The sequence below is a fragment of the Amblyraja radiata genome, chromosome 25, assembly GCF_010909765.2.
Source record: "Amblyraja radiata isolate CabotCenter1 chromosome 25, sAmbRad1.1.pri, whole genome shotgun sequence".
NCBI lineage: Eukaryota > Metazoa > Chordata > Chondrichthyes > Rajiformes > Rajidae > Amblyraja > Amblyraja radiata.
Genome location: NC_045980.1, coordinates 18,757,841 through 18,776,961, shown reverse-complemented (window position 1 = coordinate 18,776,961; position 19,121 = coordinate 18,757,841). Strand labels below are relative to the sequence as shown.

The window sequence follows — 19,121 nt, the reverse complement described above, 5'->3', positions numbered from 1 at the left end:
CCCGAAACACCACCCATTCCTTCTCTCCAGTGATGCTGCCTGTTCTGCTGAGTTACTCCAGCAATTTGTGTCTATTGTGACAATTAAACACTCGACTTTCGATTTAAAGTGAGCGATATTCAATCAAAATGCAATGAATCACTGTGTCACAATGAATTTTACTTATTTCTCCTTTAATGGCCTTGTTACTTGTGTTTATATTTTTCTGTTTTAACACATACAGTGCTGCCTTTTCACCTGAAGCATGCATCTTTTTAATAACGGAAGACGCAGTTCTTGCAGTGAAAACAAAACTTCAGGGCAAATAGCAATGCCGTGTCCAGAAGATGCACAAATTGTGGAGTCATCGAAAGACTTGATTGAAACATACACCATGGAAACAGGCCCTTTAGCACACCAAGCTTTCTGCTGACTGGTGTGATGCGGGGATGACGTGGCGCGATGATGTATGTCACGCGGTATTTTTTCCAAGTGCCGTAACATTTTTTTATCGCCGCTGGATTTTTAAATGTTCAAAATCTTTTGGCGACACTGATATGACGCCGGCAGTTGCCGAAAAAATCGGCAAGTGGCACAGGCCCTTAAGGGCAATTTACAGAGGGCCAATTTACCTACAAACCTGCACGTCTTTGGGATGTGAGGGGGATCCAGAGGAAACCCATGCGGTCACAGTGGGAACATGCAAACTCCACACAGATCCTCTGTGAGGTTAGGATTGAACCCAGGTCTCTGGCGCTGTGAGGCAGCAGCTCTACCACGTTAGACTTTAAGGATACAGGGTGACACAGGCCCTGCGGCCCACCGAGTCCGCACCGACCCCAAACATCCCAGTACATTAATACTATCCTACACACTAGGGACAATTTACAACTTTCCTAGCCAATAAATCTACATATCTGTACATCTTTGGAGTGTAGGAGGGAACCGGGGCATCCGGGGAAACCCACGCAATCATAGGGAGAATGTACAAACTCTGTACTGACAGCACCTCTAGTCAGAATCGAACCCTGGTCTCCTGCATTGGAAGGCAGCAACTCTACCACTGCGCCACTGTGCCTATAGCATGGAAACCAGTCATTCTGCCCACCGTCTGCACTGACATCAAACACCCACTTGCATTAGTCCCACTTTTTTTAATTCTCCTTTCATTCTCATTAATGATCCTCATCTATAGGTTTATAACCGAGAATTGAATAAACATAGAAGCAGGAAGATCATCACAGTGGGGATAATGGTACTTCAATGAACATAACCAGAGGGAGTGAAGGAACCGCATAATAGGCTGAATGGTTTGACAATTTCAATCATCGAAGGCCTTTGTCTTATAGGGTCAGATTAGAGGGCCTTCAGGTGAGGCACAGTGGTGCAGCGGTAGAGTTGCTGCCTCACAGCACCAGTGACCCTGGTTAGAATAGGTGACGTTTTAGGTCAAGACCCTTCTTCAAACTTCTTCAGGGTCTCGACCCATAACGTCACCCATTCCTTTTCTCCAGAGATGCTGCCCGATGTGCTGAGTTACTCCAGCTTTCTGTGTCTATCTTGTGTGGAAACCTGCATCGGCAGTTCCTTCCTACACATGCTGCCTGGCCCGTTCAGTTACTCCAGCACTTTGTGTCTTTTTTTTTTTTAAAGCAGCATCCGCAGGTCCCTCTAGCCTCTCATAATCAACCGAGGAGTCGGAAACCAAGATGATTGCATTTGCAGGGGAAGCAACATGTTCCCACACCAGCAAACATTCCAAAAATGAGTGTGTGTTGGGCATGCCAGGTTTTTCAGCTGAGTTAGTGCTGGAAGGGTGTCAGACCCAACCTTTGCCTCTCTCCTTTGCAAAACAAGTATGGGCAAGGTCCACTGATGTTTATCTCAACTTCAGAACATTCAAATCTCACTGCTAAACACACCCATTACAGTGTTCAAGAAGGAACTGCAGATGCTGGAAGATCGAAGGTACTGCGACGTTTCGGGCCGAAACCCTTCTTCAGACTGATAGGGGGTGGGGGGGGGGGGGGGAAGAAGGAAGGAAAAAGGGAGGAGGAGGAGCCCGAGGGCGGGGGGATGGGAGGAGACAGCTCGAGGGTTAAGGAAGGGGAGGAGACAGCAAGGGCTAGCAAAACTGGGAGAATCCAACGTTCATGCCATCGGGACGCAAACAACCCAGGCGGAATATGAGGTGCTGTTCCTCCAATTTCCGGTGTTGCTCACTCTGGCAATGGAGGAGACCCAGGACAGAGAGGTCGGATTGGGAATGGGAGGGGGAGTTGAAGTGCTGAGCCACCGGGAGTTCAGGTAGGTTATTGCGGACTGAGCAGAGGTGTTCGGCGAAACGATCGCCCAACCTCCGCTTAGTCTCCCCGATGTACCTGCTTTGCTTTTTCAGTAGCTCTAGGGACTAAATGTCTGAACGTTAGATCATTCGATTAATCTTTGCCCAAATGTAAATAATTGTGCTCGTGCCTCTCTGATCATGCCATGTTGAGTAAAATTTAATTGTCAACACAAGAAACTGCAGATGCTGGAATCAGGCAAAGTGCTGGAGTAACTCAGCGAATCAGGCAGCATCTCTGGAGGACATGGATAGGAGATGTTTTTGAGTTGGGACAGTCTTCAGAAAATTGTAATGCCTTTTGCTACATGCGTGGGGTAAAGGCATGGATTGAAATTTGAAGCACCAAATATACCAGACAAGAGGGCAGGAGCCAAAACTTGTGGGTTAAGATTTTGGCCCGTTATTTCATTTCACTGGGGCAAAGTTGATAATATAGTGGCAAGGTGCTTCCTTCTATATCACACTTGTAACTGCACATTGCAACTTTTAAGTACAAAATTAAAATGGTTAGGGCGCTAGGCTCTTACTCTGATGAAGATCAAAGTGCTGGTCTCACCGACTTTATATTTACCCTCAGATACTTTTGTCATGGGAAACTGTGAAGGGCAGGAACAATGGCCGAGAATCTCACGGACCTAAGTGGAGAGAGAAAGAGAACAGGAGTCAATAAATGAATAAAGTTAAACAGAGCATCTTTAGTTGATGCAGCATGGACACGGGCCTTTCAGCCCACCGAGTCCGCACCGACCATCGATCACCCGCTCACGTTAGTTGGAACAAAATACTTTATTGTCACAGTGAAATTCTTTGCTAGTTCTATGTTATCTCACCTTCTCACCCACTCCCTACACACTAGGGGCAATTTACAGAGGGCCGGGATTAACCTACAACCCCACACGTCTTTGGGGGGAAGCTGGAGCAACCAGAGGAAACCCATGCGGTCACAGGGAGAACGTGTAAACTCCACACAGACATCACCCGAGATTAACATCTACCTCGCGTGTCTGGTGCTGTGAGGCAGCACCTCTACCAACTACTGGAGGTACAGAGGGAGCACAAATCCAAAGAGCTTTGAAGGTGACAACACGTAGATAACTTGGTTGGTTATGGGATATTGGCCTTCATTAGTCGGTGCATTGAATACAGAAGTCAAGTTCCACACAGACAGAAACAGAGGTCAGGATCAAACCCAAGTCTTCTAGTGCACACTTGTAATTTTGTCCTGATTGTACTAGACCACCAGTTGCTGGAAAATCGGTGGTGGACCTGTACAACCAAATCTACTTCTGTAGCCATTTTTGAAACACAGCTACAGGGGCCCAGACTGGAGAGTACATACTCAGTTGTTTCAGCAATCATACCAATCAGTGAAAAAGGGAATAAACAAACTAAGCATGGAGAAAAATAATCTGTTCCTTTACAGAAAAATTAACTTTTGGTACCAAATGTTATCAAATCTGTGCAAGGCAGAGACTTAATGTTGGCATCAGCGTTGACCTTTGCACGCTCACCCCCACAACCTTCCGACTCAAAGGATTACAAGTGTACGAGGAAGTAATGTTCTTCTCTGTCTGATTTTAGTGCCATTGCAGGCGTTCTGTGTCTCATCCAAAACGTTTCAAGGCTCTGTAAAGTTTATGAGAGGGTTGTGTGTGAAGGAACAGAATGATGTTAAATACTCACAACCAGCCAGGAAAGAAGGTTCCTTGGCATTGTGCGTTAATACATAGAGCTTACTTTGTCAATAATACTCCATTATTGTAACGTAAACTGTGAATCTTCTGTTGATGGAAAGTTTGTGGCATTTTCTCAGCATTTAATATAAAGCGACTGGTATATTAAAAAAAAATAACAACTGCACTGCCAACTGAGTACGTGCCAGAGGCTGGACAAGTGAGGCAGTGAGCTGTGTGGTGACATTGAAAGCTGTTTCACCAGTCAAAGCAGACTGACTTCCAAGACAACTGGACTGGGCGCCTCATGAGCTACCCACTCCTCAAATGTTGCTTGAGATAGCAAAATTAATGGACGATTTAGCAACTCTCTGTATCTCATTACAAGGCTCCGAATGCAATTTATGTATGAAACAACAGATATTGTCAAATTTCAATTCAGACACAAGGAACTACAGATGCTGGTCTGCAAAAGTAACACGGACATTAAAGGCACAAAGTGCGAGAGGAACTTAGTAGTTCAGGCAGCATCTCTGGAGGTTACAGATTGGCGACTTTGCGGGTCAGAAGAAGGGTCCCAATCCAAAGAGTCACCTATCCACGTCCTCCAGAGATGCCGCCTGTCCTGTTGAGTTACTCCAGCACTTTGTGTCTCAAATTTAAATTCCCCACATGAAAAGTTGGAATCTTGGGCAGATGTGCCTGGGGTTTCACCTTGCTTATTCCTGAGAAAGTTGGGAAGATGGAAAAAAATGGTCCCACGCGATAATGATGTCAAGTATCAGAGACGCAGCGTTACAGGAGGAGCCTCAGGTATCCAACAGATCATCTCCCCTTCCATTGACTGCACTTCACGCTGCCTCAGCAAGGCCACCAGCATAATCAAAGACCAGTCTCACCTCGGTCACTCCCTCTTCTCCCCTCTCCCATCAGGCAAGAGGTACAGAAGTTTGAAAACACATACCATCAGATTCAGAGACAGCTACATCCCAGCAACTGTACCATCTTATCACCAACTAGAGAGCAGTCCTGACCTACCCACTACCTCAAAACATCCCTTGGACTATCTTTAAATGGACTTGACTGGACTTTCTCTTGCACTAAACGTTATACCCTTAATCCTGTAATTGTGGACAGCTCAACTGTAATCATGTATAGCCTTTCTGCTGCCTGGTTAGCATGCAACAAAAAAGCTTTTCACTGTAGCTCGGTACACATGACAATAATAAACTAAACCAAACAGCTAAAACTAAGAAGGAAGAACAACAACATGTACAGGGGGCAAGCACTGAGAAATCTATATCCAAACAATTTCAAACACAACTAGCCTTGATCAAAGGTACACAAAAATGCTGGAGAAGCCTTGGATCAAAATGGGCCCCCTCAGTATTTCACGCTGACGCCAATGCTTTTTGGTGATGGTATAGTCTTGATGAATAGACTATTGCTGTGACGTTAATATATTGTGATCTCTACATATCACGCATTCAAATTGCTGTTCTGATGACACGGCAAAAACATCAAATTGTCCAAGGTAGGTTAACTTGAAATGATTGATGTATTTGTTGCTTCTTAATTGTGTTAAGTGGTTGAACCATAACATAATTATCCATGCAGAAATTCTTGGTCGGCATCCAAACCATAAGTGGGCTTTGACTTTTAGATTTCTTGTTTTGTTTAAAGATACAGCACGGAAACTGGCCCTTCGGCCCACCGAGTCCACGCCGACCATCGATCACCCGTTCACTCAAGTTATATGTCACCTCACTTTCTCATCCACTTCCTACTCACTAGAAGAAATTTGCAGCGGCCGGTTAACCTGCAAACGCTCACGTCTTTGGAATGTGGGAAGAAACCAGAAGAAACCCACGCGGTCACAGGGAGAACGTGCAAACTCCACGCGGACAGCACCCAAGGGTCTCTGGCGCTGTGAGGCAGCAGCTCGACCACTGCGCAACCGTGCCATGGTAGTGAAATGGAGGAGGGATGATTGCAACAAAACAACTTGATACGCGCTCACATCAGTGGAAAAGAGCTCCGCTGTCTTTCTTTCTCTTTTCACCACTGAGTTATAGTTCTTTGGCCAAACCACACTTCACAGGGCTCAGTACAATTCTGTCTGGACCCCAAATAAATTATACAAAAGCAATAAAATAGAACATAGGTTTAAGATGAGAGGGGAAAGATTGAATAGGAACTTGAGGACCACCCTTTTCCACACAAAGGATGGTGGGTAAATAGAACAGGCTGCCAAAGATACAGAATGAGCTGCACTAGAAAGTTGAGGCAGGTACTGTAACAACATTTAAGAGACAGATACATGGATGGGAAAGGTTTGGAGGGATATGGGCCAAATGCGTGCAGGTGGGGGACTAGTGGAGGTGGGCCATCGCGGCTAGCAAGGGTAAGTTGTGCCGAAGGGTCTGGTACAATGCTGCAAGACTCTATATCATTCTTTTTGAGTAGATTCAAGTCCCTGTCCCACTTTCACGACCTAATTGGCAACCTCTGCCGAGTTTGTCCTTGACTCATACTCGCAGCATGGTCGCCACGAGGTCGTAGGAGGTTGTAGGTCTTCGTAACTCTTCCTCATGCTTGTGAGTGGTCCCCGCGTACTCGTGGCCTCAAGTCGGTCGCGCAGTTTTTTCCAGCCTGATAAAAAATGTCCACGAGTAAAAAAAAGGTCGGCATGGAAAAAATTGATACTTTTTACTCGTAGGTAGGTCGTGGCTAGGTCGTGATGGTAGTTGTAGGTAGTCGTAGGTCAGTAACTGGCCCGAGAAAAAAAATGCAAACATGACATCATTTTATCATGTAATAATTTTCCACTAGTAGCAAGTCGGAGTTAGTCATAGGTGTGGAAGACTGAGGTCGAGGGGGGTCGTGGGAGGTCGTAGATGTAGTCGTAGGAGGTCGTAGACATAGTCGTATGAGGTATTTTACTTCGGTGAGTCAACACGCCTTGACATTTTTTTCAACTCGTCTAGGGTCTTCTAAACTCGTGGAGTAGGTTGTCCAAGTGGGACAGGCCCTTCAGTCAATTATTTTTTGGGTGATTATTCACTGAGTAAACTATTGTTGTCGGCCGGATTAACACTAATGACTGGAGAGAGTGAAGATAGTCATGAATCAAGTGTATCATTGCCATTTGTACCAACAGTCAAGTCTTTCTTGATGTTATTTTCACCAACAATCCTCGTAGGTGTGTTGAGCAGTGGAATGGGGCGAACTCTAATCGACTCTCTCAACTCTCCAGCCCAGATCTGGATAAACAATGGTGCTGCCATGCCATCAACCTGCTCAAAGTCACCCTGCCCCCGGAGAGCATTCCAATGCCTACCACTCATACCTCAACAGCAATCAATTCAAGGCAGTGAAGGAGGCCTCTGGTCAATCATTCTTCAAACAGTTATTCATCTTCCATCGACCTGAAAAGGAGTGAATGTACCACAAGAATGCACAAAACAAGTTGCCAGAGAGTAATATTGCTGTCAAAACTCAATTGAAACCACTTCTATAACACTGTGGACTTTGTACCACCACTTTTGCTGCTAAAAAAGTATTTTGTTAGTTCAAGCACAATGAAGACTATTACAAGAGCAATTCACAGTTCATTTTCGAGGGTTTCCCTGACTGATTGAAGTATCACAGCCAACGTGGCAAATGTACAAACGCATAATCAACGAAAGTCAGACATATTTCAAAGTGGCATATCTTTCTCTTCTTGCTAAACTATGGCAATCCTACAAAGATGAGACTTCTGAAATCTTATGTTATTGTCAAGTTGCACCTTGACACCCACTCCACCAACCCCCCCCCCCCCGAACCCAACCCCCCCAACATTCAAACTCCATTCAGACACAGTGTGGGGCAGCAACTCTCCAGCCATGCCATTGTGCTGCTCTGACTGAACTCTGACTGAACCCATCATGAACTCAGTCTTTCCTCACAAAACTTATTTTATCTTAAGATCATTAACGTGAAACATTAACAGTTTCTTTCTCCATGCCCAGTTTGGCATCCCTACCATTGAAGTTCCCCGTTCCAATTTCAACGCCCAGCAGAACCCCCCCCCCCCCCCCGGTGAACTGGAGCCCGAGGCTCCGCTGCTGCTCCTGACTTCACCAGGCGCTGGGAACACATTTGGCTACGGACTCAACATTCCTGGTCCCTGCGGCTTATTTACTCACTGGATGCACTTATTTGGCCTTCCTGCTGCCTGGCACCTTAACTCCCATGTTGCTGTATGTACTCCAAAGTCAGACCGTTCTTTCTGCAAAGAAGAGCAGGTCACGCCCTGGAAAATTCTGCAGGGATGGTAAAAGCTGCAAACAAAAGGCAGGACTCGGATAATTAAGGATTTCAGACCTTAAGACATAGGAACAGAATTAGGCCATTTGGTCCATAGAGTCCACTCCACCATTGAATCAAGGCAATAATCTCACTGATCTGTGTGTAAAAAAAATCTCACTGTACCTTGTGTACACTTGATAATAAAGAGACCATTGAATCATCCATTTTCCCCTCTCAACCCCATTCTCCTGCCTTTCCCCCAGAATTTTTGACACCCTTACTAATCAAGAACCCATCAACCTCAGCTTTAAAAATACCCAATGACTTGGCCCCCACCGCCGTCTACAATGATTTCCACAGTTTCAACACCATGTGGCTGAAGAAATTCCACCTCGTCTCCATCCTAAATGTACTTCTTCTTATTCAGAGACTGTGCCCTCTGGTCCTAGGCTCCCCCATTACTGGAAACACCTACTTCACATCCACTCTATCTAGGCCTTTCATTTGTTTCCCTATCCATAGGAAGGATTCCTCATCAGTTGGCTGTGAAATCCGTTGCCTGGGAACACCGCAAATGCAAAGGTGGCATTAAACTACCCGGCAACAGTTTCTAATATACCAAGCTGTCATTTTTACACCTGAAATCTATCACACTTTAGGCATGAGATTTAATTCACGAGGTCCAACTTGAAGCTAGCAACAAATGCTACAATATGTGCTAATGTTCTTAAATTAATTCTTTAAAACCATTACATGACTTTGTGTGTTGGACTGCTATTATTTCTGCATGTTTTACAATAACAATCATCCATGCAAGACTTTGTTCAACACTGTACTATTACAACATAAAACATGTAGAATTGGAAAGCTACTTAGTACAGTGCATGTTTGCTAAAATGTATTGTAATGCCCATGTCCCACTTAGGAAACCTGATCAGAAACCTCTGGAGACTTTGTGCCCCACCCAAGGTTTCCGTGCGGTTCCCGGAGGTATTTGTCAGTCTCCCCACCTGCTTCCACTACCTGCAACCTCCGGCAACCACCTGCAACCTCCGGGAACCGCACATGCACAGGCCTCACTCCCCACCAACATCCTCAGGACTTTCTACAGGGGCACGGTGGAGTCTGTACTCACGTACTGCATAAACACGTGGTACTCCAACTGCAACTGCTCAGACAGGAAGGCTCTACAGAGGGTAGTGAGGGGAGCAGAGAGGATCATTGGCGTCTCCCTACCATCGGTACAAGAACTGTTCCAGAGCCGCTGTCTGAAAAAAGCTCTGAGAATAGCCAAGGACAAACTGCAACCGCTCCACACACACCTGGATCTCCTGCCATCAGGCAAGAGATACCGTAGCATCAAAGCCCGGACTACAAGACTGTTAACAGCTTCCTGCCACAGGCTGTGAGGCTGCTAAACATTCACTCTGTACTCACAGTCACCTGATTCTGTGGCTTTGCACTGACATTTTAATAACTCTGGCACTGGCCACTCAAATCAGCTGCCCTGGACATTTTAATGACTGGTTTTACTGTATTTTAATGTTGCTGTTTTACCTGCTTTTAACTATTTATAGTTTCATCAGGGACTAGATTGTTTTTATTGTTATTATGTGTGAAATGTTTTTAAGTTTCATGTGCGATGCTCCGGTATTCCCTGGGAAACGTCTTCTCATTTTGCACTGTACAACTGTTGCTTTGCAAGATGACAATAAAGGTTGATTGATTGATTGATTGATTGATCCATGTCCCCCCCATAACCCATATCCATGTGTCTATCTAAAAGCTTATTAAATGCCACTATCGTATCTGCCTCCACCACCACCACCAATGGCAGCACGTTCCAGGCTCCCACCACCCTCTGTGCAAAGAAAAACTTGCCCTGCTCATCTCCTTTAAACTTTGACTCTCTCTCTCCTTAAAGCTATGCCCTCTGGTCTTTGACATTTCCACCTGGGGAAAAAGAAAGGCTCTGAATGTCTACACTATCCATGCCCCAATTAGGTTAATGATCTCAGACAGAAAGTCCGTCCTCTCCAATGGCTTAGGGAAACGTTGTGAACACAAACACAAGTGGTTCAAACCAAAAAGATCCCATTGCTATTCCGAGTTAGTTGATTATAGTATGAAGCAGAAATAGGACCAAAAAGTGCATCAACTAAGGAAAGAAGATAAAAATAGAATAACTCAGCTACAGTTTCTAATTTTAGTATGTAAGAAGGAATTGCAGATGCCAGTTTACACTGAAGATAGACACAAAAATGCTGGAATAACTCAGCAGGTCAGGCTGCATCTCTGGAGAGAAGGACAAGGTGATGTTTTGGGTCGAGACCCTTCATCAGACAGTTCAGACATCTGATGAAGGGTCTCAAACCGAAACGTCACCTCGTCCTTCTCTCCAGAGATGCTGCCTGACCTGCTGAGTTATTCCAGCATTTTGTGTGTCTATCTTCTAATTTAGTACTCTGCTGAAAAATGTACATGGAGCAAGTATGCTTTTGGGCCGAGCTGGAAATACTCCACGATTAGACTGGCCCGTGGTATTCACTCTTGATCAAACGGTACTGCATGGGCAGGGTGTTGGATTAACAGCAGAAAGATCTCAGCATGTCCAAAGATCAGTGCAGGGGAGGATGTGGGTGCTGGAGTGAGTCAGGCATCGGGGAAAAACCAGTTGGCAACAGGGAAGGTATATAAAATTATGAGGGACATGGACAGGGTGGACAGTCAGAAACCTCTCCACAAGGATGGAAAATAATCAAATACCAAAGGGCAAATACTACGGGGCTCACAGTGGTGCAACTGCTAGAGTCGCTACCTCACAGCGACAGGGTTCCAGTTCGATCCTGACCTCAGGTGCCGTCTGTGTGGAGTTTGCACATTCCCACTCATGGGTTTCCTCCCAGTGCTTCAGTTTCATCCCAGATCTCTGAATTAGTGTGGATTTGTAGGTTAATTGGCCTCTGTAAATTGCCCCTAATGTGGGATAATAGAACAAGTGTGAACAGGTGATCGATGGTCGGCGTGGACTCGGTGGGCCGAAGGGAATGTTTCCGTGCTGTATCCAAACTAAACTAAGCTAAATAACACTTAGCATGGCTCTAAGGTGTGAGGGGCAAAGATGAATGGAGATTTACAGGGCATGTTTTTTTTAAATGGGTTAAATTTTTTGATGGGTGCGCGGAACGTGCTGCCAGGGGTGGTGGTGAATGCAGATACATTGGTGGCATTTAAAAGACATTTGGATGGGAGCTTGGATATGCACGGAATGAAGGGATATGGGTTATGTGCAGGTAGAAGTGATGGTCTTGGCATCATGTCCGGCACAGACATTGTGGGCCGAATGGCCTGGTCTTGTCCTAAGTTAACATTGTATTATTGACAGAGAACAGTACAGCACAGCAACTGGTCCTTTGGCTCACAATGTATGTGCCGGTGATGATGGCACCAATCTCTTGAATAATAGTGGCATTTCTAAATGAGGTAGTATTTTGCCACGAGGATCATGAATACATGGTCCTGGGAATCCGTGTGGCAAAATACACCCTCATGTAGAAACGCCACTATTATTCAAGAGGTGTTGAAGAGGCTCTTAGATAGGCACATGGATATGCAGGGAATGGATGTGGATCACGTGCAGGCTGATGAGATTAGTTTATCATGGCATCACGTTCAGTAAGGACATTGTAGACCAGAAGTGCTGTTCTGTTCTTTGTTTTATGAAGCAATATAATAATCATCTGTTACTGCCAACTGCTTCTTCCTTCAGGCCATAGGGTCATACTGCATGGAAACAGGCCTTTCAGCTTAAATCATGCCAAACTATGCTAGTCCCATTTGCCCGTGTTTGGTCCATATCTTTCTAAACCTTTCCTATCCATGTACCTTTAAATGTTATTGTAGTACCTGCCTCAACTACCTCCTCCGGCAGCTCGTTCCATATTCCCACCACCCTCCCAGTGAAAAAGCTGCCCCTCAGGTTCCTACTACATCCCCTTCCCCTCTCACCCACATCCCTCGATTCCCAAACCCTGGGAAAGAGGACCCGTAGACACACCCGACCTATCATTACTCTTGTTCGAGGGTTGAAGTACAAAGGTATAATTCTTCCCAGTACCATCATAGACAAAGGAAAATTACTGGAGTTATAAAACACACAGCTAAGTTCATCAGCATTGCTGAACATTGCGTGGGAATACTAATTATAGCCAGGTATAATGCAAGACAAAGGAATTGCTTCCTTATATTTAATGGGCTCCCAACTAAAAATTAGGGTGGCATAGTGGCGCAGCTGGTAGAGCTGCTGCCTCACAGCACACGTGACCCAGGTTCGATCCTGACCTCAGATGCTGGCTGTGTGGAGTTTGCACATTCTCCCTGTGACCGCATGGGTTGTCGCCTGATATCCTGGACTCATCCCACATCCCAAAGACGTGTGGGTTTTTGTAGATTAATTGGACACTGTAAATTGCTTCTAGTGTGTCGGGAGTGGATGAGAAAGTGGTATAAAATAAAATTAGTGTGAACAGGTGATCGATGGTCGGCATGGATTTGATGGGCCAACAGGTCTGTTTCCAGGCTGAATCTCTAAACTAAACTAAACTAAACTCTGATGTTGGTTTCTGTTTAAAAGAAAAACAGGCAAGGTATGAATTTCCGAAGTCATTTTTATTTTCCCCGTGGAATCACTTGCATTCTGTCTGCAGAGTCACAACCCAAAACAGCGCCTATTCACGTTCTCTAAAAATGCCGCCTGACCCGCTGAGTTACTCTTTATGTCCTTTTGTGTAAACCAGCATCTGCAGTTCTTTGTTTCTCCATTACATTTAACATTCATCTATACCCGCTTCATGAATTGAAACTAAAAACATCTTGCATCTACTTTAACCCACGGACTCCACATTATCATCACTGATCTAGAGGCTGCCTAGCCTCAGAATGTGCTGAAAATAGTTATTTAACTTTAAATAATCTTTCGTAATCTTGCTTGGCTTCTTTGCGTGTAGGAAGCAACTAGGAAACCCACGCGGTCACAGGTAGAGCATGCAAACTCCACACAGACAGCACCCGGAGTCAGGATTGAACCCGCTGCAAGGCAGAGCAACTCTACCATTACGCCACCGTGCTGCCTTTGTTTCCCCCATTTACATAATCTTCCACGCTGATCTTTTGCCGAGCTCAGCACTTAATCCAAGGTACCGCCCATGTACAGATATTTGAATGAAGGCAAATGTCACAGGGTGCAATGCAAGGCACAGGTAACGCTTCATCATATGTCATGGGCTTCCCAATGTAATATTATTTTTTTGCTTTAAAGAAAAGCAGGCAAGGTGGGAATATTCCAAGTAATTTTTATTTTGCCTGTGGGAACCATTAAGTTTAACCTTCATCCGCTGCCCCTCCCCCCCCCCCCCCCCAATTCTTGAACTGAAACTAAAAACCATCACCATAAATCTTACATCAACTTGTGGACAATAACTCCACACTACTATCGCTTATTGAGGGTGCTGGTCCTCAGAATGTGCTGAAAATACTCACAACTATCACAGTCACGTCTAAAACTAAACAGGTCTTAAACAAAACACCAGAGAAACTCAGCAGGTCAGGCAGCAACTGTGGAGATGGACAAAGGATGTTTTGAGTCAAGACCTTTCTGAAGTGTGAATCAGTTTGAAGAAGGGTTCCGACTGAAAACACCAGCTGTTCATTCTGTACACAGTGTGTAGGGAAAGTTGGATAACATTGAACTAGTGTGAACTGGCTATCGATGGTCAGCGGGACAGTTTCCGCACTGTAATCTCCAAACTAAACTAGTTGACCATGAGAAAAGTGTGATTGAAAGAGAGTTTTCTATTCTAGATAACTTAACAACAAGAATAGCACAGGCAGAAATATAGCAAAATTCAAAACAGAGTCTTGCACAAAATCATGAGAGGAATAGATAGAGTGGATGTGCAGAGTATTTTACCCAGGGTAAGGGGATCGAGAACTGTACGTTTAAGGTGAGAGGGGAAAGAATTAGTAGGAACCCGAGGGACAGGTTTTTTTCAAACTGAAGGTGGTGGGTATATGGAACGAGTTGCCAGAGGAGGTAGTTGAGGCAGGTACAAAGACATTTAAAAGCCATTGGACAGGTACATGGATAGGAAAGGTTTAGATGAATATGGGCCGAACACGGGAAGGCGGGACTAGCTTAGATAGAGCATTGTGTACGGCAAGAACAAGTTGGGCCGAAGGGCCTGTTTCCATGCTCACAGTCACAGAGACTCTATGACTCTATAATCCAACAGTTAATAAAACCAAGCATCCGATCTTTAAATTATTAATTCTTCTTGCTGGGAAATGTCCGCACAGCAAGACATTTGCGGTATTCTGCAACCCTTTCTAGCAGGATCACTGATTATTCCGTAAAATCAAATGCATTTTAATTTGTTTATGAGATCTACAAAACTTTGCTGTGTAATTTTCAATATCTGGGGATGAATCGTTGTATTTTTCCCCTCTCGGAATAGCAAGTTTGAAAGCCTATTAGTCCAGTTTTAAGGTCAGTCGTCCTTGAATCCTAAAGAGCCAATAAATCTAATTTAATTTGGGCTTGAACTGAAGCGAGTTCTTTTGTCTGAAGATGGGATGCTTGCTGCAGCTGGTGTAAAGGAGAACGATTCACTTCAGAGCATTGTGAACAATACACCATTCACCCGTTCCACCAACTCAGCTTCCAGACAGCCCACAAGTTCAAGTTTCATTGAGATTTAATACCTCAAGGACAGTACTTGGGTAAGCGGATGTGAAACCAGATCGCAATCAGTCAACTCCATTAGCAGAGACAAGGTTGAGATAAAAAATGAAAAATTGACTCAGGACAGATAGGCAGCAGAGTGGGGCAGCGGTTGAGTTGCTGCCTTAAGGGCCTGTCCCACTTTCACGACCTAATTCACAACCTTTTTTACTCGTGGACATTTTTCATAATGTTGAAAAAACGCCCCGACCTACTTGATGCCACGAGTAGCATCACGACCTGTTATGACCTACCTACGACCTCGTGTCAACCATGCTGTAAGTACGAGTCAAGGGCAAACTCGGCAGAGGTCGTGAATTAAGTCGTGAAGGTGGGACATAGAAACATAGAAAATAGGTGCAGGAGTAGGCCATTCGGCCCTTCGAGCCTGCACCGCCATTCGATATGATCATGGCTGATCATCCAACTCAGTATCCCGTACCTGCCTTCTCTCCATACCTCCTGATCCCTTTAGCCACAAGGGCCACATCTAATTCCCTCTTAAATATAGCCAATGAACTGGCCTCAACTACCTTCTGTGGCAGAGAATTCCACAGATTCACCACTCTCTGTGTAAAAAAAGATTTTCTCATCTCGGTCCTAAAAGACTTCCCTCTTATCCTTAAACTGTGACCCCTAGTTCTGGACTTCCCCAACATCGGGAACAATCTTCCTGCATCTAGCCTGTCCAACCCCTTAAGAATTTTGTAAGTTTCTATAAGATCCCCCCTCAATCTTCTAAATCTTTACAGCGCCAGAGACCCCGGTTGCTCTCTGTACAGATTTGTACTTTCTCCCCGTGATCTGCATAGGTTTTCCCTGGTGTTCCAGGTCCCTCCCACATTCCAAAGACGTACAGGATTGTCGGCTAATTGGCTTGGTAAAATTGTAGATTGTCCCTAGCCCGTCAATTAGTGCCCGGGCATCGCTGGTCAGCGCGGACCCGGGAGGGCCTGTTTCCACGCTGTACCTCTAAACTAAAAGATGACAAACATACCTTGTTCCTCGACTGTTTCAGATATTATTGAATGTGCAATATATTTTTTCAATAGATTTTAATCTAATCAATTACTATCGCATGCAGTTCTCGTTGCCCCGTTTACACGAAGGGTGTAGAGGCTTTGGAGAGGGTGCAGAAGAGGTATAGCTGAATGCTGTCTGCATTCAAGGGTATCAGCTGTACAGTGAGGTTAAACAAACGTGGATTGTTTTCTCTGTAATGTCAGTGATTAAGAGAAGGCCTGATAGAGGTATATAAAATTCTGAGAGATGTCGATAGGGTTGACATCTGAACCTTTTTCCCAGGATGGAAATGTCAGACAAGAGGGCAGATCTTTAATATATTTGGAGCTTTATCTGCTGAAAATGAAGGCTTCTATATTTTATACCTGGATTATAACAAATTCAACTTTCATTCCAAAGGTCAAAAATAAGTTTAGGTATTATTGTGTTAAGGGGCTGTCCCACTGTACGAGCTAATTCAAGAGTTCTCCCGAGTTTCCCCTGATTCGAACTCGGAGAATTACTGTAAAAGCCGCTCGTAGGTACTCGGGGCTCTCGTGGACATTTTTCAACATGTTGAAAAATCTTCACGAGTCTTCACAAATCTTCACGAGCTTACTGCGTTTCCCGAGTACCTGCCGTTAGCGTTACGAGCCGTTAAGAGATGTCCCGAGCTCCGACGTACCACTACGTACATTCTACGTGCTTACCACGAGTTTGATTTTTGTTTAAACACGGGAGAGCTCTTGAATTACCTCGTACAGTGGGACAGCCCCTTAACTGATCATCATTGCTGGATTTGAACTATAGTTTATTTCTATGCACACAATTATAATAAACTCTCAATGAAGTCAAATTAAACCAATGATGTGTTAGTATAAATTTAGCAATAATTCTGCATACCGAAATGCATGCTTATAAATAGTATTTCTTTTAGGTAATGAATGGAAATTTACTTAGAAGATTTACTTCAAGATTTTTTAAACCTCCCTTGGGGTCAAGGAAAGAGCGTTCACGTCACGGCCCTGTTTCCACCAATCTATCCATCACCGAAGCACAAGAAGCACAAGACAGACACCATTGTATGCAGATGCCGAGACGTATGTCCAGCTCCGGCTGAACAACTTCTAATCTTGTGTGTGGACTCGAAGAAGAAGAAGAAACTTCCCTTCATTTTCAGGCTTCATCACGACATAGTTTGGTTGATCTACAGCCTAATATTGCCCCAAAAGGTTTATTTTTATGTTTGTGTACCCAAACTTTACAGACCAAATGCAGCATAATCTCAGAGTGGTTACAGCATTGAAGGAAGCCATTCAGCCCATCGAAGCCATTCTAACTCTGTACAAGAGCAATCCAGCAAACTGCACTCCCAAACACTGGGTTTCCTTCCACATCCACGAGAACTACGGATTTGTAGATTTATTGTCCCTCTGTAAATTGACCCTATTGTGTAGGGCTCGGAAGAAAAAGTAGGATAACACAGAACCGGTGTGAATGGTCGGCGTGGCCTTGGTGGGCTGAAGGGCCTGTTTCCATTCTGTACCTTTCAATTGAGGAATCAGATATCAGTCTGAAGAAGGGTCTTGACCCGAAATGTCACCGATTCCTTCTCTCCAAAGATGCTGCCTGTCCCGCTGAGTTATTCCAGCATTTTGTGTCTACCTTCGGTTCCTGCCTACATAATTAGACAACCTCTCCCCTTAGCCCTGCAAATAGCCCGGAGGCACAGTGGTGCAGGCGGTAGAGCTGCTGCTTCACAGCACACGTGACCCAGGTTCGATCCTGACCTCAGATGCTGGCTGTGTGGAGTTTGCATGTTCTCCCTGTGACTGCACGGGTTTTCGCCTGGTATTCTGGATTCATCCCACATTCCAAAGGTGTACATGTTTGCAGGCTAATTGGCCTCTGGAAATTGCCCCTAGTGTGTAGGGAGTGGATGAGAAAGTGGGATAACATAGAACTAGTGTGAACAGGCGATCGATGGTCAGCGTGGACTCAGTGGGCTGAAGGGGCTGGCTTCCATGCTGTATCTCAAAACACCAAACCCTCTCACTGTCCAGCCAACTAAACCAGAAGTCAGGTCCAAGATTGCCTCTCTTTTACAACTCAGTAGCTTTCAAGGATGTCATTTTGGCTTCGGCCAACATTAAATTGATCGGTGCAGAGCCATTTCAGTCAATTAGTATTGACCACATTGGCCAAAGCAGCAAAAGTGCAGAGTGAGGATGAATCAGCCTGCTGTAACTGGATTAGCCGTCTGGATTTTGACATCATCCACCAACATCTTGCAGGAATGGATACAAAGTGCTGGAGTAACTCTGGTGCAGGGCAGCACAGCGGTGCAGTGGTAGAGCTGCTGACTCACAGCGCCAGAGACTGGAGTTCGATCCTCTCTATGGGTGCTATCAGTCTGGAGTTTGTACGTTCTCCCCGTGACTGCGTGGGTTTTCTCCGGGTGCTCCGGTTTCACCCCACATTCCAAAGACGTGCATGTTTGTAGGTTAATTGGCTTCTGTAAAATTGTAAATTGTCCCTAGGGCAGTGCTAGTGTACGGGGATTGCTGGTCCGCACAGACTCGGTGGGCCGAAGGGCCTGTTTCTGTTCGGTATCTCTAACTCAGTGGGTCAGGCAGCATCTCTGGAGGACAAGGATAGGTGATATTTTGGGTCGGGTCCTTCCTTCAGACTGATCACAGTCAGGAAAGCTGGAAGGGGGGAGGGGACAGAAAGAAAGCCAAGCAAGTGATAGGTGGATACAGGCGAGGGGGGGGGGGGGGACAGAGGTTTGATTGGTTGGCGATTGGACAGAGCCTAGAGATGAAAGGGCTAGAGATGAAAGGGCTAAAGGCTGTGCAATAAAGAGAAAAGGGGTGTGAAACGTGAAGCCAGAGGAAGGGATGTGGGTGAAGACACAAGGACGAGCAGATGGTAGTTTACAAACAAAGACACAAAATGTTGGAATAACTCAGCTGGTCAGGCAGCATCTCCGGAGAACATGGATAGATGACGGTTTGGGCTGGGAACGTTTTTCAGGTGGAAGTAGTTG

General features: G+C 45.1%; 1 protein-coding gene across 1 annotated transcript in view; it reads right to left on the bottom strand.

Annotated features, from left to right (window-relative positions):
* The window catches only part of gas2l1 (growth arrest specific 2 like 1), a 55,141-nt gene that overhangs the window by 19,786 nt on the left and 16,234 nt on the right, over positions 1–19,121 (bottom strand). The window contains exon 2 of the mRNA XM_033043351.1: positions 2,854–2,961. Within this exon, the coding sequence (XP_032899242.1) occupies positions 2,854–2,961 (108 nt within the window). The remainder of the gene's footprint in view (positions 1–2,853; positions 2,962–19,121) is intronic.